Genomic DNA, 25,582 nt, shown 5'->3' with positions numbered 1-25,582 from the left:
CCCCCAATTCATACCAGACCCTTCAGGTCTGATAGGAATGTTAGGAGGGACCCCCACCAAGTTAAAACAAGAAAGTACATGGGGTTCCCCCCAAAATCCATTCCAGGCCCTTTAGGTCTGATAGGAATTTTAAGCCCCAGCCCCAAAAAGTGGGGGAAAAACATGGGTTCCCCCTTAACATTCCTACCAGACCCTTAATCTGAGCACAGGCCCAGCAAGGCAGGAAAGGGAAGGGGGGGCGAGGACAAGGTCCTCTTACCGACAACCCTGACCCGGTGGTTTTGGGGGTCTGTGGGCAAGGGGGCTTATATGCATTGGGGTACCCCTTTAATTAAGAGGGCACCCAGATTCCGCCCCCCCCCTCGTGAATGAGTAAGGGGTACTTGAATAACCCTACTCATTCACTAAAGGGTTAACATTCTATGTAAATAAACAAACCACACTTTTAGAAAAAATCCTTTAATTAAAAAAACCAAAGAGTAAATTTTGGACTATTCCTTTAATTTAAAAAAAAAAAAATGGATCCATCGATGTAATCCAGCGTCAATCAATCAGGTTCCGACGGTCGTCATGCGGTGGGACTTTTTTTATTTCGGCGGGTCGGCGGGCGTTGTGCATCGTGATTGTGCATCGTGATTGGAGCCGGATTACATTGATGGAGCCATTTTTTTTTTATTTTAAAGGAATAGTTTCAAATTGACTTTTTTGTTCAATTAAAAGGATTTTTTCTAAAAGTGTGGTTTGTTTATTTACTTTAAATTTTAACCCATTAGTGATTGAGTAGGCGTACAAGTACCCCTTACTCATTCACAGGGGGGGGGGGGCAGCATCTGGGGGCCCCCTTAATTAAAGGGGTACCCCGATGCAAATAAGCCCCCTTGCCCGCAGACCCCCCACAACCACCAGGTCAGGGTTGTGGGGAAGAGGCCCTTGTCCCCATCGCCATGGGGACACCCTCCCAATGCCGAGGGCATGTGGCCTGGTAATGCACAGGGAGGGGGGCTCGATCGTCCCCCCCTTTCCTGCTCTGCTAGGACTGTGCTCGGATCAAGGGTCTGGTAGGTAAGTTAGGGGAACCCCACGGTTTTTTCCCCATTTTTGGGGGGCTGGAGTTCCCCCTTAAAATTCCTACTAGACCTAAAGGGCCTGGTATGGGTTTTGGGGGGAAGCCCACACACTTTTCTTTCTTTTTTTAATTGGGGACTCCCTTCTAACATTCCTACCAGACGTAAGTTTTTTTTTTTTCTCTAATGGCACTTTGCCGCAATGAAAATGCGTACATACTACCGCTAACGAAATTCTGATTAATTTGCATTCATCATTTCTGTCATTCAGAAATTTGGATACATCCGAATTCGTCTGAATAACAAATTTCTTTCCGAAACGAATCGCACAGGTCTAACACTTACCTGTCTTTCTGCCTGAGCCAATCTTTCCTGTACACAAGTATCACAAGATACTTAATATTCCTTAGCATTGGACACTTCCAGGTGTGGTGGATACCTAGCTTTCTTGCAATGTGGTTCATTCCATCACATGCTATTCCACTACTGTGTTTAGTAGTGACGTAGCTGGTGGTAGGAACCACAGCTGAAGGGGGGAGGCTTCTCTCCCCACACAAGTCAAAGGGAATGCAAAAGCAGGTTGATGGAGTTTACAAATCCAAGTTAGAAGGTGGTCAACTGCAGGTCAAATGCACCTGTACATGAACAGCTAATGATCTAAAAATGGAGCATACTGATCTCAAATGCTAGTGGATGCACCTGAAGGCAAGCTGCATTTGCCTATTCATATTAGCCCAATGCCCATTGTGATGTTAGGGAAATCCAGCAAGATCGCAGGACACAGGCTTTGCAAATAAAGTAACGCTTTTTAACTTAAATAGCTTCACAGCAGCAAAATAACGCAACAGTTCATCTTCACTGACCAGCTGGCAAACTCAGACAGCGACTCTTCAGTACAACACAAAAGACCAGTCTCACCGACTTCAGAGCTGCAATCGCAGTTAAACAGTCCCCGACTTCCAGGGTAACTTTACCAGTGTACAGATTTCCAGCAAGGATACTGATATTCAAGCTCACCGCAGTACACAAATCCTCACTCTCCAACCTCCTCCCCACTACTCCTCACCTGCTAGCTACCACTTCCTGTCTTTTAAACACACACTTCTTCCAGCAGGTGAGTTAACCCTGTCTCATCCCTTAAAGGAGAACTATGAGATGAGTGATTTCCACTCACCTCATAGTTCTAGCCGACCTGTGACAATGAGACTGTCACAGGTCGGCTCAGTAGATCGGGAGGTGAGCGAACACATACCAGGTTCGCTTTATAATGAAATATTTTATATCTATATTTATCACACTTATTTAAAATTAATTAAAATAATTGTCTTGCATGACACTATATAAAATATAAATGTAATACAATTGCGCACTATATTAAAAAATTCTGCCCTCTCTACGTAAATATTATAGATCACTTATAATAAAATACAGTTCAAGCTCTGACTTGTGATCATAATGGGTCATGAAGCCCATTGTAAACTTCATTCAGGCACCAAGACTGGCTATAGTGTCTATCCCAAAAGCTGAAATTCATATATTTAATTAATGTGCCCACGACAACTGTTTTACCCATGGTTAAGAACTCCTGCATCTCTATATCTTCATCGCTAAATCTTCAGATTATCGGTTGCTTCAGATAATAAAAGCAATAGCTAAAACAAGTCATTGTAACAATTTAAAGGCACCAATATAAACAAGCTGTAAATGTTTTCTGCGTCAGACCTTCTAAGTATTACATGCTATCTTGTCAGTGCAGTAGACTTTTTTCATACTTTTGTTTAAGGTATAAGCTCTGATTCATATGTGCTAAAAGTTGTTCTACTAGGCACACCTCTAACCAACTGGGAGCTGCCCAGAAGTAAAAAAAAAAAATGGTAAAAGTGAAATAAACAGGTTATCCAGAAGAATGAAAGGCTTTCAGCATAATCATGTATATATACTGGAATCTATATTTACTGTATATATTGATAATATTCTGATCAACCGACCTACCCAAGCCTAGGAGCTGGCAAAAAGTACAGAGTGATGCAATAACAGCCACCAGTAATTCACGTGGAAAATATCACACAGCACATGTGTACAATTGATGTCCTTTTTACCATCTATATTAGTGGTGTCTAACTTAAAAGGACCCGAGGGTCAAATTCAGCCCTCTACTTCACAAGTCAAGTAGAGGGCTGCATCTAAATCAACCACTTTTTTTAACGTTTTGAATTAAAATATCAGGCAACCAACATATTGTACATATCATCGTAAAACCAGGAAAACACATGTATAAGGCTGGGCACACACCTTACAACCATCGCAAGACTTTTCGTACGATTATCGCAAGGTGTGTGGGCACCTTAACAGAAAAAAACCTCTTTTGGGAGACTCCATCAGCCCCTCAGCCTACCTAAGTACTGGGGCCGTATCCCTTCTCACATCAGCCTGTATGGAGGTGATGTACTGCCGCAGACATGGCCTTACAAATCCCCCTTTAGTGGTATCAGTGGCAGCAATGGCAGCAAGATGTCAGTGGCAGCAAAAAAACAAAACACCTCCCTTCATTGTCAGTGTCAGCAATATTAACCCCCCCCCCTCCTTCACTGGTTTTCAGTGGCAGCCATAATAACCCTCTACCCCTTTAGTGGATGTAAGTGTCAGCAATGAAAACCCTCTCATTGGCGTTGTCAGTGCCAGCAATAAAAAAATTCCATGCGGGGCGGGCTTTTGCTGACATCATCACGTCCAGGAAGTGCAGAGGAAAGGAAGAGTATATGTGATATCGGTACTCTTTATGATGGCTGTTGTCTCATGAGGAATTGGCGAAAAGTGTTCCATGGGAGGTGAAATACCATCCGGAGGAATATATGAAGATGAATAACCCGGTTACAGAGGATTATATGTTAACAAACGAAGGATCATTACATCCTGCTATCTGTGACCATCTTATGATAAGAGGGTCATGGAAATCTGGTGAGTGCGGCAGTGTGTGGTTCACGCGGGAATAGAGCACTTTTTGGATGGTGGAGCACAGTATTTTCTGAGTGGATAAATTTGTGATTCCTTCACCTTTGGACTCATTCACTTCTGGATATGGACTTTTTTGGCACATCCATAAGGGACTGTATAGGATATAACAATCTCTAATTGTCAGCTTTCATGCTTTAGTCGTCTGGTGAATAAAATAGGCAAATAAAATGCATTGCTGGTCAGTTTAACGGCAGTTAAAGTATGAATATATTTATCCCAACAAAAATGTAAAAAAAAAAAGTCTAAACTTTTGAAAATGCAGAACTTCTGGAATACATATTTTTTAAAACAGGTTGTACATTTTTTTTTGCTAATATTTTTCATATATCTTTTCTCTAAAGTGGAAGGCTTTACTCTTGGTAGAGAAAGGGGGGGACAAAAAGCAAATAAAAATGGTTTTGTGTTTATTTTTTATGACACATACATTATCTGGTACTACAAATATATACAGAAGCTTTGGATGGTATATTTACATATAGTAAAAAATGTGGATCCGCGCTTTATGGGTAGCCCTGATTCAATATCCTGATATTAAAGTCAACTCAACATCAACTCCTGGTGGCGCAGCAGGTAAGGTGACTGCGCTACAAACACCAGCTTGTGAGTTTGAATCTGGGATTCGCCCACAAGAAAGAAAAAAGCCAATCAAACCTGCACACTTTATCTATATTTACATATAGCAGTTTCAATTGTATACAAGTACTGTAGTTATTATATTCAGACTTTATTTTTTTAAACTTCAGCACAATAAAACATAATACATCTGGAATGTGATCTAAATCTAGTTAAAATCTCTTGTCCGTAATAAAACAGTTCAAGATAGCTGAAAATATTGTGGCTTGCATAGCTGAGGTTCAGAGAGTGCAGCCAATACTGTATTTAAATCCTTTAAAACCACAACCACAATTAAAGACCACCTTAACTTTGGCTAAAGCCGCTGGTCACTGCATATCTTGGCAATGCAAATAAGTAAGGGTTTCAATAACTACAAAGGATTTCATTTGCTGTAATATGGATTCATCTGAACAAGTTAACATAGCAGGCATAACATCTGCTATGGCTACAGTTACATATTATAACCATGAAAAATGAAAAATTGTTGAAAGTAAAATAATAGATATTTTATAACCTTAAAAAAGTCGAACGTCCATATGCCATGGCTAGTTACACTGCTGTCTATGGATATTACCATTCTTACTTAGCAACATGAAACATAAAGCAATATTAAACCATTGCTATAATGAAAGAAATACTAAATAGGAATAGAAAACCTATAAGGGTAATATAGGGGTGCTAGATACAGCCTCAATAGAAGCCCCATTGCTGGACACTTTAGGATTAGAATTTTCTGAAATTCAGATGACGTTCAAATCCAACTGAATTTCATGAATTTGGATGTTCCCAACTGAATTTGAATTGCAGTGTAATTTTTGGTAGGAAAAAGAGACGAAGGCTGCTTCAAAGGCTTTTTCTCCCATATATACAGTATGCCTATGCTATTGCCTGGGTACCCTTAGATTTACTGCCAAAGCCAAAATGTCCTACCCTTCTAACTCAGTATCCCTGGTAGAATTTTTAACAGGATGCGGCCCACACTCTTTTTTGGGACCGACCAATTTTGCAGAAATTGCTGCTCTGCAATACATATTTTTTCAATCTGGTTCAGATTCCCATTGACTTTAAAGCAGAACGCCAGGGAAAATGACAAAGCTATACTCACCCAATTCTCAGAGCTGGCCAGCCGTGACAGCACGCTCTCTAGCTTGTTTCCTTCAATGCTGCAGAGATCGGCATCAGTGTACAGAACATGATCATTTACAGGACCTTAGACCACTGCAGCGGAGGGGGAAAGAGGCTCCAGGGACCGGTCTAAGAGCAAGCTGCAGTGCAGGGGTAGCCCCACTGCATGGGTTAATAATGATTTTCCTCGGAGTTCTTCTTTAGGGAGACTTTTGGTTCAGAAATTCTGAATTAAGGACGTTTGACATCTTTAAAAAGTTCATCTGAACCACAACTGGTCACTTATCTTTATTCAAGATGTTTTTTTAAAGAAGAACTCCAGTATTTATTCAAATTAATCCTTGCAGTGAGGCTATACTGGCACTGTAAGGGGTTAAGTGCTCATTTTGGTCTAGAGACAAAAATAAAGAAGATACACTCACCCCATCCTTGGTCCCACCTGGCTACTAGACCATTCCTATGCAGCCTCTTCTCCCCAGGCTCCCGTGATGTCATCATATATAATGCAGTCCTTTGAACATGTGGACACTGAGGGACATACCATAGCCGGAAAGGAGAAGGTGAGAGGTGAGCAGTCACTGCTGCAGGACCGAGGATCAGGTAAGTGAATATTCTTTATTTTCACTCCTAGACCAAAACATTTGGTCATATTATTATGTGGATCTTCTGGCCTCCCGATTGAATCAGAACTTTGTGAAGCTGTTGGGCTATTCATTTATGGCTTGTACGGCTGATTTCAGCCGTACATCGGCTGCCTTCGGTACCTCGAAGGTACCGAGCAGAATAGCCAAGCCGAGTGGTATGTCTCTCCTCCTCCAAGACTTCTGCCAAAACTTCTACGTCAGCCGGAACTCAAAGGAATAGCAGTTCTACTGGTTATATTACAAAGGGCAGTGGCGGAACTACCAGGGTCGCAGAGGTCGCAGCCACGACCGGGCCCTGGAGTTCTGCCCCTTAGAGGGGGCCCAGGACAGGAGGACGGGGCACGTAGTAACCACTGATTACCAGGATATTTAATATCCCGGTAACCGCTAACATCAGTCCTGGCAGGGGTGTATCCACTGCAAGGCAAACTAGGCATTTGCCTAGGACGGCACTTTCCAGGGGGGGCGCCAAAAAATGCTGCCCCCAAACCAGTTAGGTAAGAGAATATAAATAAATTATATTATAAATTATTCATAAATTACTGACAGTACTCCTGGACCTGGTGCTTCTTTAACTGGGGGACCAACCTCTCCACCTATGCAGCCTACTCCAACATATATGCCGGCTGCAGCTCCTTCCTCTTCCTGGTCAACATGCTGTGCAATGTATTGGCATGTGTGACTTTCATCCGGATGCACTGGCAGTCAGGGGGGGCGCCAAAAAATGCTGCCCCCAAACCAGTTAGGTAAGAGAATATAAATAAATTATATTATAAATTATTCATAAATTACTGACAGTACTCCTGGACCTGGTGCTTCTTTAACTGGGGGACCAACCTCTCCACCTATGCAGCCTACTCCAACATATATGCCGGCTGCAGCTCCTTCCTCTTCCTGGTCAACATGCTGTGCAATGTATTGGCATGTGTGACTTTCATCCGGATGCACTGGCAGTTCATGCGCCGGACCTCCCTGAGAAACCGGCACCCAAATCTCTGACTTCAGGCAGCGGAGGAGCTTCCACAAGACCCCAGAGCTGAGATCCAGATGGTCATCGTGCTCATCGGCACCTCTATGGTGGTGAGTCAGGGGAAGTGCAGCCTATAAGCTCCGTGCAGCCCAGCGGCCAAGGCAGAAGATGGGTAACTGCAGAATTAGAGGGCCCAGCATATGAAGGCAGAAGATCGGTGTTGTAGCTGCAGAACTAGAGACTAGCACAGCCGGGCAGGGCAGGAGAGGATGGCTATTGTAGCTGCAGAACTAGGGAGCCCATCAAGCCAGAAATGGAGAAGGTGGCTATTGCAAAGGTAAAACTAGAGCGTCACGCTACGTTGATAGCGCAGCCTGTCAGAATCTAGATACATTGTGCGCACTGTATCCCACGACTGACAGGTTATGCAAAATGTCTTAAACAGGAAGGGGTGGGACTAATTTAGATTAGGGATGGGGGGTGCTCGGGTTTAGTCTTGCCTAGGGCAGCACAAAACCAAAATACACCACTGAGTACCGGGACCTCTTCCACCTGTCCTGGGCCCTGCATGATTCACGCTGCTCCCCTCACCCTGTTCCGGGAGCAGCGTGTATAATGATCGAGCCGCTGCAACAGCCAATGAGTGGGAAGCAGGGGTTGGAAATACTCAGAATAAGTGTCATATACTGTACGTTGCTAAATGAGAGGCAACCTGATTTGTGTCTGTGTCACTATTTTCTTAATAAATGTCATACACTATCAAATACGTGTTCTAACTGGGGAGAAAAGTAACAATCCATAACATAAGTTTTTGGTAAGTGCTCGAGAATTACACACCCTAACAGATTCTTGAGGTAACATTGTTGTGCTTAAGTTCCCAATTGGACTTGTTTATAATAAAAATATAACTTTCTCAAGAAAGTTTGTAATTATATGATTTGTTTGGATTCCAGAACATTGATGATTGTCCACAAGCTGCTTAATATCAGTGTCTCCTTTCTCTCTGCTATTAATAGTAAATGATCTTATTTTTTTTCACTGATAACGAGAAATAGGAATGTTTAGCTTTTCTTTCTTTGAATGTTATGTGACATGACTTTCCAATCTTTAAATATCACTTCCAGCTTAGTAAAGTAGTGATGTGAGTGATGTTCTCAACATTTCTCTGTGAGCCTAGGACAACTTGATGATGCACAGGGCTCACAGGAAGTGAAATTTGTAATGAAAATGTAAGTAAAATGTTATATTCAGTATACCGTAACTTATGTCTTACCTTACATAGCTACAATGTTTAGGTTTAACATTTTAATTTTGTATTTAGCGGTTTGTATTGAGTTTCACTTTATTGTCAATTCTGCATTGGATAAAAGCATATGGTTTATCATAATTAGTACCTTAAGTCAGTTGGACGTGGAAGAAGCTTTTTCTTGCCACTAAAGTACACTTCAAAGTCTTCAGTCTTTAGCCGGTGAGCAAAATCAATATAGCCAGACAGCTCTTGTCCATGGGAGTTTTTATCCCGGATAAAGATAATAGACTGAAACAAAAAATAAGCAAAACGTCAAACACTAAAATATAACATCAAAATGTAAGGACGACTTATCTTCCATTTAAAAAAAGAACAGTTTAATTGAAAAAATACTGGCAAAAAAAGTAGGGCTGCGGAAATTAACGATTAATTGTTAATTTTTTTGATCGATCAAAATTCTTTTGATCGGTACTCACCTCTCTGCCGGCTTCCCCCCATCCCCAAGTGGCTCCATTCGCTGATGTCGATGTCCGTGACGTCACCGGACTCCCCCCCCTTTCCTCTCTACAACAAGGGGGCCTCTCCACGGAGACTCACATCACGGGGGCCTCTGTATGGAGACTCACAATACGGTTGTGATGCTATATTTTGATTCATTTCACAATTCATTTCACAATTCGCTCCATTCACAACAAAAATATGTGCAATTGCCATGTCTGTTAATACAATCTTGGAAATAAAAGATAAAATGTGGATCCAAAAACTTCAGTTTTCAATCAGCAACAGAAGGAACTATATATTTCTACTGTTAGAGCAAATTACATTCTCTGCAGCTGTAAAGGAGTCCTGACCTCCCCCAGTGGTGATGGAGTGATGTTAACTGAGGAACCTGGGTTGTGCTGTTTTCCTAAAGAAGTAATACGAATAATTGTCCCATGCCCTTTAAAAAAGAAGACTGACCCAAAAACTTGTTTGTAAAGCTAATGCTCTAAGCTAGTTTACATCTCAGCCCTGGTATCTAGGAAGTCAGCTCTTAGCTGCTTCTAATTTGTATACATACATGTAATACATATACATATTATAATACATATTATAATTCAATACTCCATTTGACAATTTTAGCAGTCATGAGATTCTCAGCTTGCAGCATTACTAGTTTTTGTTGCAACTGGCTAAAAGCTTTCTAAAACAGGATTACATACAGTATCTGTAGGTTATTTGTTCTCTTAGGAAAAGAAGATTCCATTTAGCAAAAAACTATTCAGATTCTTGATGAGATTATGCATTTTTTCTTTTCAACACATGTTGTTTTCCTCTCCTCTTGAGAGATCAAGAAGTGCTATTTATCTAGTCACACTGGTTCATCAGAACAAAAGAAGGGTCAACAGCACTTAGCATTCCCTTTCCCTCTACCACCTGTGACTGCATCACATTCTGCAATAACAATCACCTGAAGGAACTCTAAGTACCCGCAACAAAGTCACATGTTGAAAGATAACAACTTACATTGATATTGTACTTATTTTCTTTAAACACCTCTACTGCTTAACAAGAATCATCATAGGTTACAGACAGGTATTAACAAATGAGTAAGAATTCTATGTATACTATACAAGGATTAGGAAACCAGCCTGAAGTGGTTTATTAGGTTTAAAACATGATGTGACACTAAACTCAGGATTTAAATCTTAAAAGTGCATTTAAATGCCTTAACTATGATCAAAACTGTACCTTATGTGTGTATTACTTACATTACTCTGAATTGGTGCTGACACTGTTTTCCTTCTGGAGTGTGAATACTTTTGTGATGGACTAGAATCTCATATTTAGTTTATAAATTTGTATTAAGATTGTAGTCCATCATGGGAGTGAGTGGTGACTACTTTACAACACACACAGGGACCATGGGGAACAAAAGTAGCCATCCTCCAGAAGGAAGGACGGTGTCAGTATGAATTCAGAGATGATTTGAGGATCTACAGCCGAGTGATACACAAATTAAATTAATTTTTGTTAATAATTAAAGGTACTTGAATTCATTTTTAAGGTTTAACTCCTGAGTTTAGTGTCACTTTAATTATCACAGGCCACAAAAAAGATTGGAGACATAAGCATGAACAGTGTTTATAACACACAAAAGGCAATGATACCCTAAGAAATATATATTAAATCTTAAAGTATCCTTCAAAACGTACCTTGCTTTTTGAATTCATTCTGAAAAACAGCAGCACACTTCCTGGGCCTAAGCATTTCTATTCCTTGAGCCTATTTGCTTTATATTTGCAGTATGAGTTCTCAAAGTGCCCACACACCTTGCGATAATCGTACGATAATCGCGGGAAATCCCGCGATCGTACGATTATCGCAAGGTGTGTGGAAGGCGTGCATCCTTTTCTACTGTACGGTCGCACGACTTTTATCTTAGGAACATGTTTGAAAACCCGCCAAGAATCGTACGATTGTCGCTGTGTGTGTGACATGTTCGTAAGATGAATGCCGCACATTGTTAGACATTGTTGCCCCTGACAGCTAGTCTCATTAGGTTTGGAGTAAAATTTGGAGATGCCATGACTCTGCTGCTCAATATTCTCTTTATTGAAATTAAAGGTGTCACTGATGCTTCATCTATTCTGTGGATCCATCTTTCCTGCACCTTGCCTGTTCCTTGTGGAATATTCCCCACCAGTCATCAAAACACCAGTCATTGGGGGGTAGGAAGCAAAACCCTGCCTCTACTAAGATGGACTGCATACACAAACAGTTCAGAACAAGGCATGGTAAGCCTGTAATTGGTAAAGATCAGCTACAAGGAGACCACTGCCAATACTAGCGACAGGTCCTCTGCTTGCCGTTTGTGGACACAGCTTCCACTTTTTCATTTAACTCTAAATGAAATAAAACTAAAGAAATGTAAGATGCAGTGTTTGAATTTAGCAACCAGGTACCTAACAAATAATCGTTTTTAACTTCAGGTTGGAAAATGAAATAAAACAAGTGACAATAACTATGACCACCATTCTGTGTTCCTCTTTTCAATTGTATCTAGTAGCCACACTGTTTAGCTTTAATGGGAAACAATATTTGAATTAATTTAAAAAGATGACATATCCTCTCCTCCCAAAATCCAAATAGTGAGGAGAGAAAGAAAGATAGGTAGATAATACTTATCTTTATATTATAGAATGACCATCATTGCTAGTAAAATAAGAATGCCAGAGGAAATACATGATTTGTTCTTGATCATGGACCCACCTTCTACTAGTAGCTGTGGAAACAGAAGGTCCCTAATTGCAAACATATCTATGGTCTTTATGAGCGTCCACCTCTTCCTTGTGTCTGAACCAGAAACAGAACTAAGTGCTAAGCTTTAAATTACAGACAAATTAATTTCCTTTCATATTTTTAGCATATGGATGGCATCTGATACAGATATAGAAGATGATCTTGTTGTTATTTGAGCTGCTGTGATTTTATTTTGCTAATGTGCAAGCATCAGTCAATCCACAATGCATATTTGTGCAAGTCCAGGTTTTTTAAAATATATTTCTTAACTCATATGCATTGGCAGATATCATAATCAATTAGTGAATTTACATATTCTTTAATGAGATGCCAGGCAAAAAATATATAAAACAGATTTCTAGTACTAGTTCCTACCTGGATAAGGACTTCGACTCAGCCGATCCAACATTTGGATTGGCTGAGTTGAAGCTCCGGTAGTTCACTCGCTGCCGTTCGCCCCTATTCACATAGGGGCCGAACAGCAGTGAGTGAATAGCGGCATTCGGCTCGGCAATTCTGCTCAGTCCCTCCGTGGTACCGAGTAGAGTAGAAAAACAATGAAAATTGTGGAAAAAAATGGTTGACAAAATGTAAAAAAATTTAATAAATAGTAAAATTTAAAAATAAAGATTTAAAAAATAATAAAAAAAATTGGATAGAGCTAGCAGTGACAGCTATTGGCCAGCAGTCTTCTAGCAAGTCCCGACCAATGAATAACAACTGGGCAGAGCCGGCCGTGAAGTCAGCGCCCCCCTCATTTGGGGACACTGATCTGTCATTTCAACTAGGTGGAGCCAGCCGTGAGATCACCGCTGGCTCCGCCCAGCTGTCATTTGCGGGGCAAAAGTAGTCAGAGAAAAACAATCCAAATATGCTGCTAGACCAGCAGAAACAAGCTGACTCAGCTGAACGCGTTTTCTGGTGCCAGCTCTGAAGGGGAAACTCCCCGAAAACGCGTTCGGGTGAGTCAGCTTGTTTCTGCTGGTCTAGCAGCATATTTGGATTGTTTTTCTCTGACTACTAGGAATCTGCATCCTGAGATTTATGTCCAACACGCTTTTTATCCACCTCTTTTGTGAGTACCATTTATCATTTTTTAATCTTTCTAAACAAATAAAAAGATTATTTGCACCAGGAAAGGCCACAATGTTTCTTTTTTATACTTAAAGGAGAACTATGGGGTTAGGGCTTTTCCCCATAGTTCTCCTAAGGGTAACGGGAGGACACAAACTAGCATCCAACTAGGATCCTGACAATGCTGTCTGGATCCACCCAGCTGCGTGAGTGACAGCTGGCTCTGCCTATCTAGAGGCAGAGCCAGCTGTACCCGCCCCCTCCCCATCCGTCCTGCCAGTCAGCGCTGGAGGATAGGACAGGGGAGGGGAATCCATGCAGGGAGCCGTGAGTGATATTCACGGCTCTCTGCACGGATAGATGGAGAAGTGAGCTAGCGCCGGTATGTGTTCGCTCACTTCCCGATCTACTGAGCCGACCTGTGACAGTTTCATTGTCACAGGTCGGCTCAGATTATGAGGCTGAGTGAAAATCACTCGCCTCATAATTGTCCTTTAATATTGTTTTCTGTGAAATAATACACTCCAGTTTTGATTTCTCTAGACTCCTGTCTAGGTCACCTTGTTTGGATGTTATTTGTATTACTCCAGAAAACATTGTTTTCACCATTTTTAAGATGCCCCCCTTTTTTTTTCGAAAACTCTCCTGTTCCTCTCTTCTGTTCCTTTTCTATTGTTCCTTGTAGCTCTCTGCCCACCACTGCTATCTATATAATCTGCATTTGCCCAACACTAGCAGCTGAATATTCTGCACAGTGCCCACCACTAAATGCTGGGTCTGCTGCCCAAAAATCACACTGAATTGTGTACCACTGGATGTGGTACCTCCTTCCCTGTGTCCACTTTCACTGTTTAAACTTTGTACCCCTGATTATGTCACTTTTTATACCACAGCATGGCATATGCCCCCTTTACAACCACTGTTAGATCCATTTTGACATAAAAGTGTCACCTACCCAACATGTCTACATATAAACACAAATCAACAACAGAACTACGCCTTCCGGTCCTGGATGATTACTTTACGGTCAAGTCTGAAGGATTGCCATAATGACAGTGTATGTCATGTGACTTCTCTGCCATGTCTTTGCGTTACATTGCAAATTTATAAACCATTACCCCTCTTCAAACTGAGTTGGTAAAAGTAATGTAACCAAGTATACATGCTGTGTTGCTTATTATTGTTTTTTATCTGTGTTTTTAAATAGTGATCTTTGCTAGTAAGAAGCATAGTTTTTAAAGATAGATTTCACCTGGTGTTTTTTTATATTATGACTTCACTTTGTGTGGAGGAGTTATCTTTTTGGGGAAACAAAACTGAAGCTCGTCTTTTCAAACAAACTTGAGACACGGAGGAATGACAGATTACAAAGAGGCGTTCAGGAAAACAAACCTAGACAGTTTAACCATTAATCCCCTCCACAGACCAGTGTTGTACCAACTATATAACAGGTGCTCCTTTTAGACCCATCTGTAGACTTTGACAGAGACAGGCTTCTAGTAAATTACAAGGGCGACATTTTATTTCTCTTGGCAGAAGGGCTAGTTGAAATGGAACAAAAAAGCTGAATCCAAATCACTGACACCTAGCTTAAGTTGTCTCTTTATTTTGAGCTTATGAAAGCTTCTTTATCTTTTCTGGCACTACATTGACGGGAAAAAAAGAAGTGTAAGTGAAACCAAATAAATAATCTAACTGCAACATATGTTGCATCCCAATACACCACATAGCAGCTTAAAGGGTTATTAAACCCTCTGGTGTTTTTGCATATATCTACTGCTAGCAGGTAGTATATATATGCAAAAAGTGTAAAAAAAATAAAAAGCTTTAAAATCGATTTAAACTTACACCTGTCTTCCCTGCGCGCTCCCGTCCGAAAATCTGAAAATTCTCGGGCAGCCGCAAAGCAGGCGCATGCGCAGTTCACATTTTCGTCCGTGAGACGAGGAGAGACACAAGTTAAGTATATGGACGGCGTGCACCCGCATGTAGATACCGTGGGAAAGGATATATCTTTAACTTTAATGTCACTTTAATCACACTTTTCTGTTGCAGTTGTACATCATATTTCCAAAACAGTTTAAAGTGTTTATTACTGTTTAGTAAATTTCGAAAAGTAAATGTAGTATACATATAATTTCCTTTAAAGTAAATCTATCAGAAAAACATATTGGATCTACTACCGCTGACTTGTTTTTAAAAGTGCAGGCTCCTAGGCTGTAATTTTTATCCTTTACCACTGATTCATTGTGTAATAAAGGAACGATAAAGATGTCACCATGAAACATGCACATTCAAAAGTAAGTAATTAATGGACGCCGTTACATTTGTTAATTTTATTATAAGTATTTTTATGTTATATGTCATTAATTTCACTACTTTGCCCCTTTTTGTGTTTTTAAAATTCTAATGTAAGCGCATTGGCCCATCTTCCTTTTTCTAGCATCGTTCAGATTATCTGTCTGTAATTTATTGTATACAGGCAGTTAATAAAACAACTTATTGTGGGGCTTGAAGGTTATAATTGTTATATATAGTAAAGCAAATACAGATATGACTGTAAGAGTTACAGTCACTGTTATGGCCAAATTAGGGATGGCCCGATCCCACCTTTTCAGACCCAAGTACAAGTACTTCCCCCCATGTACTTGCCAATACCAATTACCGATACTTTTTCTTAAAGGGACAGGTGACTTTAAATGATCCATAGTACAACTACATGTTCTGTACTATGGATCATGATTTAACCTATTCATGTTAGCAGGGGATAATTGTAACTCTATTGCTGTAGTGTAGTGGAGGTGTGTGCTGTATATATGTACTACATATACAGTACACACGTCCAGTACACTATAGCAATAGATTTACAGCCAGCCCTGTCCCAGCTTCCCTCACTCACAGTTTCACTCTGATCCCTGTTGCCTCACGAGGTGCTGGGCAAGATCGCTGCATCACGTCTCGGTGCTCAGCTTGTGGGAGGTGCTCACAATTCTGCCCTGCTAACATGAATAGGTTAAATCATGATCCATAGTACATAAACAGTACACACGTCCAGTACACTGCAGTAATAGAGTTACAATTATCCCCTGCTAACATGAATAGGCTAAATCATGATCCATAGTACATAATAGCCCAATATGTAGTTGTACTACGGATCATTTAACCCATTCATGTTAGCAGGGGATCATTGTAAATCTATTGCTGCAATGTACGGGACATTTGTGCTGTATATGTACAGAACATATAGAATGCACTGCAGCAATAGATATACAATTCTGAACCGCTAACATGAATGGGTTAAATGATCCGTAGTACAGGACTACATATCATGTACTATGGATCATTTAACCCATTCATATTAGCAAGTGATCATTGTAAATCTATTGTTGCAGTGTATTCTATATAAAAACAAATGATTATCCGTACAGTGCTCTACCCCAAACTCCTCAATAACACCCTATTGACAGCTGCAGAGATAGAGAGAAGCTATATAAACTTCTCCCACAATATATTAAACAAAAAACACTGCGCTATCTCTAATATTATAAAACTCTAAGTGCATATACTTAGTGACAATTATACAAAATGCAGAGCGTTTGAAGACCACTGGGTGGTCAGAATTATCTGGTGAGTGTGCTAGTGTTTGTGCACCTGGAGGTGGATCACTGGTGATTAATTGATGAGAAATTGAAGCACAGAAGTCACGAGTGATTGTGGAACTTTATATGCAATGATTATTTGACTCACTGATGCAAAGAAAGTTAACACAAGGATTTCATCACATTTATTTTTGATTATATCAATTTTGGGAATATTTTCATATGGACTGTATATAAGTTGGAGTGGACATTTTGTATAATTGTCACTAAGTATATGCACTTAGAGTTTTATAATATTAGAGATAACGCAGTATTTTTAGTGCATTCTATATGTAGTATATAGTACATGTACATATAGAGTGCACTGCAACAAGATTTAAAATTATACTCTGCTAACATGAATGGGTTAAATGATCCATAGTTCATGGCTACATATGGATCATTTAATCCATTCATGTTAGCAGAGTATAATTGTAAATGTATTGTCTGCACTGTATTAGCAGTATATACTCTATATGTAGCACATATAGAGTATATACTGCTAATACAGTGCAGACAACACATTTACAATTATGCTCTGCTTAATAGTGCCCCCCCTCCTCCAATCTGCCCGCCCTCACACACTGTGCTGGTGTTCGAACGCCGGAGAGAGCAGCGACGAGTCAGCGCTGGTCCGGTGGGAGGAGCTCCAGGTGGGGTTCTAATTTAGCTGGCTCAGAGGTGCCGGGCAGCTAAATTAGAACCCCACTTGAAGCTCCTCTCGCCGGACCAGCGCTGACTCACCGCTGCAGGTTTTTTTTATTTTCTTACTTACCTCGCCGAGCGTTGCGTCACTCCTGCTCCGGTGGGCGGCGCTCCGAGCGGGGTCATCTGGCTGTCTCCGGCCACCTAAATTAGGACCCCACCTGGAGTGCCACCCACCAGAGCAGCAGCGATGCTCGGCGAGGTAAGAATAAAAAAAAAGCCATAGCGCAAGCTTCGGCGCTATGTATTGGGGCATTTTGACAAGTACATGTACTTGTCAAAATGCCCTGTATCTGGCCCAATTCGGATGCTAGCATCGGTATCGGGACATCCCTAGACCAAATGATGAATGCTGTTACATGTATCAACTTTAGCAGCCACTTTTCAAATATGCATTATGCGCATGATCCAATACTTGGGTGCTCCTTAAAAATGTAAAGCAGAAGTGTGGCCTCATTTTTAAATACATTTATTATAGAATTGTTAGAAAATACATGTGCCTCAACCATTTTGCCTACGAGCTTAGTCTCCCATTTTTCAACTCAGATGGCCAGACCATTTTATTTTTAGGTATGCTGTGTGAATAGGAACACATACACAGATAGTGAGGGTTTGTCAAATTTGACTGCAAAGGTACATTTTTGGTAAAAAGATGATAACTGAAGAAAGGTAAAGCTGTAAATAGTACCCTAATGTTTTTCTTATACATACACTTTAACCTATATGTGGTAGCACGACATAAAGACCAGTGCCGTATAGGCATAAGACCGACGTCACTGTTTTGTTCTGGGAGTGTGCTTATTCATGACTTATTATGACTGAGCTGTCCCTGAACCCACTACATGGATGGGTTGCACATGAGTTGCAACACATGGCAGTGCATTGCAGTGTGTTGCACAAGAAATAAAGGGTCATGCGCATTTTCAAGCTTGTTAGGGTACATTGGCAGCCATTTCATTTTAAATGGGCTACCTGAACGCAATGTTATCAGGCAACATCACACACTCCTAATGTCTTCCCTTTGTGCCAGAGATAGAAAATAAGTACACAGAGTCCTCAGCCTCCTTCTTTCCATGCACCCAGCACCGTACTGAACTCAAAAGTGCTCATGAATGCAAGTGGCACAATTAAGAACTACCTAAATCTGTTACTAAAAAGTGTTGGTAAAGCTACTGAAACTGGTAACAGGTCTTTTTTTAAATTGGCACATAATTGTTTAAACAACCATTACTTTTTTTATGTCCTTGTGGCCAAGTGTACATCGGTATAGCACAGATTACGCCTAATTAAACAGAGTCATCTATTCCCAATTGTGTACAACTATTTAAGTATTTTGGCCTTCACCATTTCAAAGTATGGAACACATAACTCTATGAAGTGGAGCTTGGAGGATAACAGCTAGAAGAACTAGTCAACTTATGATAAGGTGGGCCTTAAGAAACTGAAAAGCCTTTTTTCTAAATCATTGCAATGTACTGTATGCCTTCCTAAGAGCAAAGGTGTTTCCGTTTCCTCATTTCATATAGAAATCCAAAAAAGGGTTTCAAACCAACATATATATACTGTATACATACACACATCCATAAGATCCTAAAACTTGTTATGAATTGTATTCTGTTAACTGTGCATATACAATATTATAATGCAGTATATATCATTTATAAACATAACAGCCTTTTATGAGCAGCGAATTGGAGTATGTGCACTAACCACACAGTCTGCTCATACCTCACCTTTCACAATCACAGCTTCACCTGCTCATATGGTGTGCACCTGTGAATTATTGGCACCAGATACAAGAACTACACAAAGCACAAGGCCAAGTAACCCTCAAGTGACTCTGGAGACAATATATTCTCAGAGTTCATGTTCCATATTACATTCCATTATCGTAACACTATCACACCTCCCAGGTGAAAAGGTGATCTCCACGGCCACTGCGTGCTGCTCATATGTCTCAGGTATCAAAAACACCTGTACTAAACCATTTGCTTCTAACCTACCATAAAAACAGAAAACCCCCACATGTTTCTCCTGTAATGCCTGTGGGCAGACAGCCTTCTGATTAATCATGGGCTGTGGAATTAAAACTGTTCCCAGAAGACGTACAACTTCATGAGCTTTTAACATATTTTCAAGTTAACAACTAAGAAATCCATATGTTACTTTCTGATTTTATTTCTAAAAATGCCTTTAGAAAAATCTAATGTGTAACAGCACACATACATCTCGGCTGTTGAGCAACAGTGGATAACTTTGAAATTGTCAATGTTTTCCACCAAAAAGGCCTTTCTGTATTTGTTTTAAACTGTTTGCAAGGTACAGAATAATGAAAAGAAAATTAATAAAAGCCCTAAAAAAATTAAACTTATTTCTCACAGTTGAAAAAAAATTTTTTTTGCATCCTAGGAAAAAATAAATAAATAAATAAATAAATATGAAGTAAGGGGCAAGAGGCTCAACTGGTATTGGCAGTGGTAAACCATGGGATAGGGACAGACAGGAACAGTCCAGGCAGGTTTGTCTTGCACTTGTCATGCTCCATCTAAAAAGGAGTAGGTCTAAATCATAATTGCTTTTTTTTAAAACATTTTATCATCACAGTCATGATCCAGCCAGGAAAAAAGTTAATTTAAAATATAAAGGGCATTCTAAAAATATTGTGTCCAAAGTTAACTCAAAATACGCTTAAACATTTTAACATTACAGTGTCAAGGAGGGATCAAATGTTTAATCTGTATATTCTCACATTGGGGGGCCATTCAGATTTTGTGTGTGCCTTACTAAACACCAGCCAATGCATCTGCAACTCAAAATAGCACCATTGAAAGATTTTGGAGGTGAAAAGTCTTACCTAGCAAAATTGTTTACACTTCAGTCTTCAAAATTGTGAAAAAGCTGAGTTATTAATATTAATTCCTAATTAATAACTCGTAACTCCTATCCCGTGCAGTGCACAATCATAAAACTTTCTGTAAAAGCCTTATGGCACAGAGAGGAGCTGTTAGACATCAAACATGCTTGCTGTATAGAAAAAGATGGGGATCTTAAAGGAGAACTATGGGGTTTGGGCTTTTCCCCATAGTTCTCCTTAGGGTAACGGGAGGACACAAACTAGCATCCTCCAGTCACCCTAAGCTCAGTATACCGTGAGCTGCTGCTCGCGGTATACTGAGATGCCGCAGCTGAAGCGGATCCCGACAATTATGTCTGGATCCGCCCAGCTGCGTGAGTGACAGCTGGCTCTGCCAATCTAGAGGCAGAGCTAGCTGTACCCGCCCCCTCCCCCCTCCGTTCTGCCAGTCAGCGCTTGAGGATCGGAGCGGGGAGTGGTAATCCCATGTCACGGCAGAGAGCTGTGACAGGATCGAGAAGTGAGCGAACGCCCGTATGTCTTTGCTCACTTCCCGATCTACTGAGCCGACCTGTGACAGTCTCATTGTCACAGGTCGGCAAGAACTATGAGGTGAGTGAAAAGCACTCACCTCATAGTTCTCCTTTAATAATATTTGGGTCTTTTTATGTTGGTCTGGTTCTGTGAGGCATAAAGCATCACAGTTTGGTTTCTAGGGATAGTTAATTAAAAAAAATAAGCCATTAAAAAAACCACAAGAATCTGACAGTGTGTGTGTTCAATTGTATTGTATCATGCACTTCTATAAATTCAGTTGTAATTTGTGAGATTGCATCTGCAATATTTGTGCAGCCAGCTAGATTTCAGTAGTCTTCCTCTACAAGGGGAGAGGGCTCAACCGCTATTTCTAGCAGCAAACCAGGCATGAGACAGGGACACCCAAGAAACAGTCCAAACAGTATTGTCCTGCACTTTTATTCAGCAAAACAGCAAAAACTTTCAACCCAAAAGGTTTTTTTTACACCAAAAACACACAAAACATCTGCTTGTCCGTACACTCAGCTCGCATATATGAAAAGGCCTGAGACCAATTAATGAGGTTTGACTACCAGGTTAGATGTGGAGCTAGGAATTAAGGTTTTTTTTAGACTTAAAGCTTTGCTATGCCTCTGGGCCCCAGAACCCAAGACAGGACCTGTTAAAATTCTGAGAAAGTGTATTTTTTCCATATAAAGGCACAAACCCTGGGGCCCCTCACCATGTGTGTGTAAGAACATTGGGGGACACGTCTACGCTGTCATATTTAATAGTTATGAATCTGCAGGTTTTATTAAAGAAAAACTCAGGGGGTAATTATTATTAACTCTTGCAATGGGGCTACCCTCCCACTGCAAAGGTTAAAAGGAGAACTATGGGGTCAGGGCTTTTCCCCATAGTTCTCCTTAGGGTAACGGGAGGACACAAACTATCGTCCTCCTGTCGCCCTAAGCTCAGTATACCGCAAGCTACAGCTCGCGGTATACTGAGACGCCGCAGCCGGAGCGGTCCCCGACATCGATGTCGAGATCCACCCAGCTGCTTGAGTGACAGTTGGCTCTGCCTATCTAGAGGCAGAGCCAGCTGTACCCGCCCCCTCCCCGTCCGTCCTGCCAGTCAGCGCTGGTGGATCGGAGCGGGGAGGGAGGAATCCAGCCCCTCCCCTGTCACGTCAGAGAGCCGTGACAGGATCGAGAAGTAAGCGAACACCGGTATGTGTTCGCTCACTTCCCGATCTACTGAGCCGACCTGTGACAGTCTCATTGTCACAGGTCGGCTAGAACTATGGAAGTGAGTGAAAAGCACTCACCTCATAGTTCTCCTTTAAGTGCTTGTTTGTGTCTTAGGAGGAACATAAATAAAAGTTATACTTACCTGAACCTCTAAACCAGCTGGCTCTTAGACCAATCCCTGGAGCCTCTCTCCCCCTCTGCTGCATCGGTCTAAGGTCTCGTAAATCAACACCTTTTATACACTGTGCAAAGGAGGTGAGGACGCTGAGGGACATTACATTGCTGCAGCGTAGGCGGAGAGAGGCTGGAGGGGGAGCTGTCACAGCCGGCTGCCTGCAGGGATCGGGTATCCCTGGATCGGGTGGTATGGTTTTGTTATTTCCCTCCCTAGACCAAAATGAGCAGGTAACCCCTTACAGTGCGGGGCTAGCCTCATTGCAAGAGTTAATAATAAACCTCCCCCCGAGTTCTGCTTTACAGTAATACCTGGCAATCATGCTTTAAAGGTCCTTGTTCAGGTACTTTCTGTTATAGGGTGACGGTTTTCTGTTTCTGTTTCCCAATAGTAAAAAAAAAAAAAAGGTTTTGGAGACATAACAGATTATATAGAGTAGAAGAGAGAAAGGGGATCTAAATAAACAAATAAATAAATAAAAGGAGATCTTTTTACTGAAACCATTACAAGCTAAAAAACAGTCAATATATGTTCTTTACCTAAAGTATGTTCTTTTTTCAGTGTATCATTCAAAGCATACATAGTTAGCCACTGCATATTTTAGCATGGAGAAAATAGTTCAATCCAAAGCTGTATTCCCAAACACCATTCCCTAAGGAGTACTGTTTGTTTTCCAGACTTCAGGTTGTTATACAGATTTGTTAATTTGTTAAGGAAACACATTAATTACTTTACCTGTAATTGTTAGGAGGTCATTGGAAACCATGCATTACACGGTGGATTTGAGGATTTGTTTGGGAAACACTTTTCCTAATGATAAATACAGCAATTCCACCAGTAGTGTAGATTTAGGTTCTGCTTTGTGATATGACTACTGAAATGACTGGCTTCCCACATTAAACAAATATCAACCCATAGTATCTTGCCAAAGAACAGGTGTGTTTATCTATGTTCCTGGTATTTGACCTCAACAAAAACTCTGACTACGCTTGAATGCTTGTTGCTTTGACCTTGCTCTGTTAAGTCAATTACAAACTCGAGGCAAATATTCTGACCTCTGTAAATCCATGACTTTGCTTATATTTGCCACTCATGTGTAGCTGGACAAGCTTTGAGATTCGAGGTGTACTTATTGGTAAACAATTTCCACAGAAGGTGTTTTAGAAATGAAACTATTCAAGTGCAATATAAAAGGCCATGTTTGTTTACTGTTGTCCACCTGTAATGGTAACTAACAGACAATAATTAACAATTATGGTATCTTTGGCTATCTACAGATATGTTTTATATCTACTAAAAAATCTGCTGGAAACATCTACAAGCCACATTGGATTTTGTGAAATGAAACTTTACAAAAGTCACATTCATAGGCTATGACCATAGATACTAGCGCTGCAACTAATGATAATTTTCTTAATCGATTCATTGGCCGATTATTTTTACAATTAATCGTATAGCAAAAATTAAGTAAATGCCATCTTTGATTTAAAATAAAATACACAAATGCAGTGTTACAAACATAAAGTTTAGTTCAGAATAAAACTGAATGCACAAAATTTAGCATTCACACTGCACTGGAATGCTCAGCATTGCCGTACCGTGTGTTTCAGTGTGGGCAATCACACTGTGGGTGGGAGGCGCGTTTAGGGGTGCCATTGAAATTAATTTGTCAGGCTAAAACTGAAAATTACTTATATCATTTAAAAAAAAATTGTAATGTAAGCACATGGCGATGGAATAGTTGACAACTATTCTCATTATCTCTTATTATCGATTAGTTGGTTACAGCCCTAAAAGATACCTAGCTGCTAGTCTAAAGAAAAAAAGAGTACTCATGGGACACATTACATATGCACGTTTGAATTTCTAATGCCTAGTGATGTCCTTTTATATTTCTCCTGCTCAAGTCTTTTTTTGGCTGAATTGGGCAACAATACAGTTTTTTTAGGACAAGGCAAGCGAATCCTGAATGAGCATTCTTAGGAGGCTGTGTAGAGAAAACATATTGTTATTCGTTTTCCTTACATCAGGTTGCCCTTCTTCCTCCCTGACCAAGGGTTCAACAACAGCAATTCTGTTAAGGGCAGAAACTGGCCTAGGATATATGTATGTCCTACAGCTCTCTAGAATCTATGGCTAGCTTAATTTCTGCTTTAGTCCTGATTCACACCTAGCGTTTTGTAGCACTATTTCTGTCCTAAACAAAATGCTGAAAAACATGCCCAAAATAAAATCCCAATACTTTCTTTGGCCATGTTCACGTCTGAGCATTTTGTCGCTTGTAGCAAAGCGCCCATCACTGGAAAAAGTACTTCTTTTTGGCAGATTAAGCGCTTCTTGGCCCCATAGACTTCAATGGAAATGTTAAAAACGCGCCTTTACTGTGGTTTTGCACGCGTTTGATCATTTTCATCAATGTGTCACAATCTGCTCTCAAAAACGCGTGGCATGATTTATACGCATAGACACGTGCAAAAAACATGCAAAAACACACGTAGAAACAAGCAAAAATGCTTTCGCCTAGGTGTGAACCCAGCTTTTGTGTGTGCTGAGGCCAAGGACTATGCTGGAAACATTGTTTTACTTAGATAGTTACATATCTAAGCTTATCCTGCTGTTTTATTGAAATTCAGCCTCCAAAGCTCCAAGGTTTGCACAGAAAGAAAGCTTTCATGCACACCTATATGATGTAAGTTGTGTATTTTTCTGCGTTGTTGTTCGCGCACATGCATTTTGAATGAAAACTGAGCTGTGTGCACACTTTTATGTGCTGAAAAGCCAGAAATCATGTGATGTGATAGAAGGGTAGAGATTGTTTCTGGAGGGTGAAGTCTGGCCTTTGTAACTAGATTAAGGTGCCCATACATCTTACGATTATCGGACGAAACTTTTCATACGGCGTCCCCATCCTGCCCCGATTATCGCAAGGTTCAAACAGCGGTAGTTAAAAAAAACACCTGGACGAATTGCGGTAATTGACTGCACGTATTTCCGTTTGTGCATGAGCAGTGTTAATCGTAAGAATTTTGATGTACGGAAACGCCACCAACCTTGCGAAAATCGTACGATCGACCGAAGTTTTCGAACACACAGGAAAGACAAAAGTTGTACGATTGTACAGTACTGGCAGTTGCACACTACCCATGCACCTTACGATTGTAGTACGAAAAGTCGATCGCATACGATTATCGTACGATAATTGTAAGGTGTATGGGCACCTTTATACAGATTTCAGGAACCATGGCATGGCCTAACCTTAATTAGCTATAAAAAAAATGCACACAGTTATATAAATAATAAATGTTGGAACAGCAATGACTGAAAATTTTTAAGAAGTTAAAAAAGTAAACATATTTCTTTTTTGGTAAGCAAAATTAAAACTTTGAAAATGCTGCATATACCA

General features: G+C 40.5%; 1 protein-coding gene across 1 annotated transcript in view; it reads right to left on the bottom strand.

Moving 5' to 3' along the window:
- The window catches only part of CUNH4orf22 (chromosome unknown C4orf22 homolog), a 338,023-nt gene that overhangs the window by 38,060 nt on the left and 274,381 nt on the right, over window positions 1-25,582 (bottom strand). The window contains exon 4 of the mRNA XM_018559002.1: window positions 8,828-8,970. Within this exon, the coding sequence (XP_018414504.1) occupies window positions 8,828-8,970 (143 nt within the window). The remainder of the gene's footprint in view (window positions 1-8,827; window positions 8,971-25,582) is intronic.

Source organism: Nanorana parkeri, unplaced genomic scaffold (assembly GCF_000935625.1).
Source record: "Nanorana parkeri isolate BGI_ZX_2015 unplaced genomic scaffold, ASM93562v1 scaffold374, whole genome shotgun sequence".
NCBI lineage: Eukaryota > Metazoa > Chordata > Amphibia > Anura > Dicroglossidae > Nanorana > Nanorana parkeri.
This window is presented reverse-complemented; position numbering and strand designations above follow the sequence as displayed.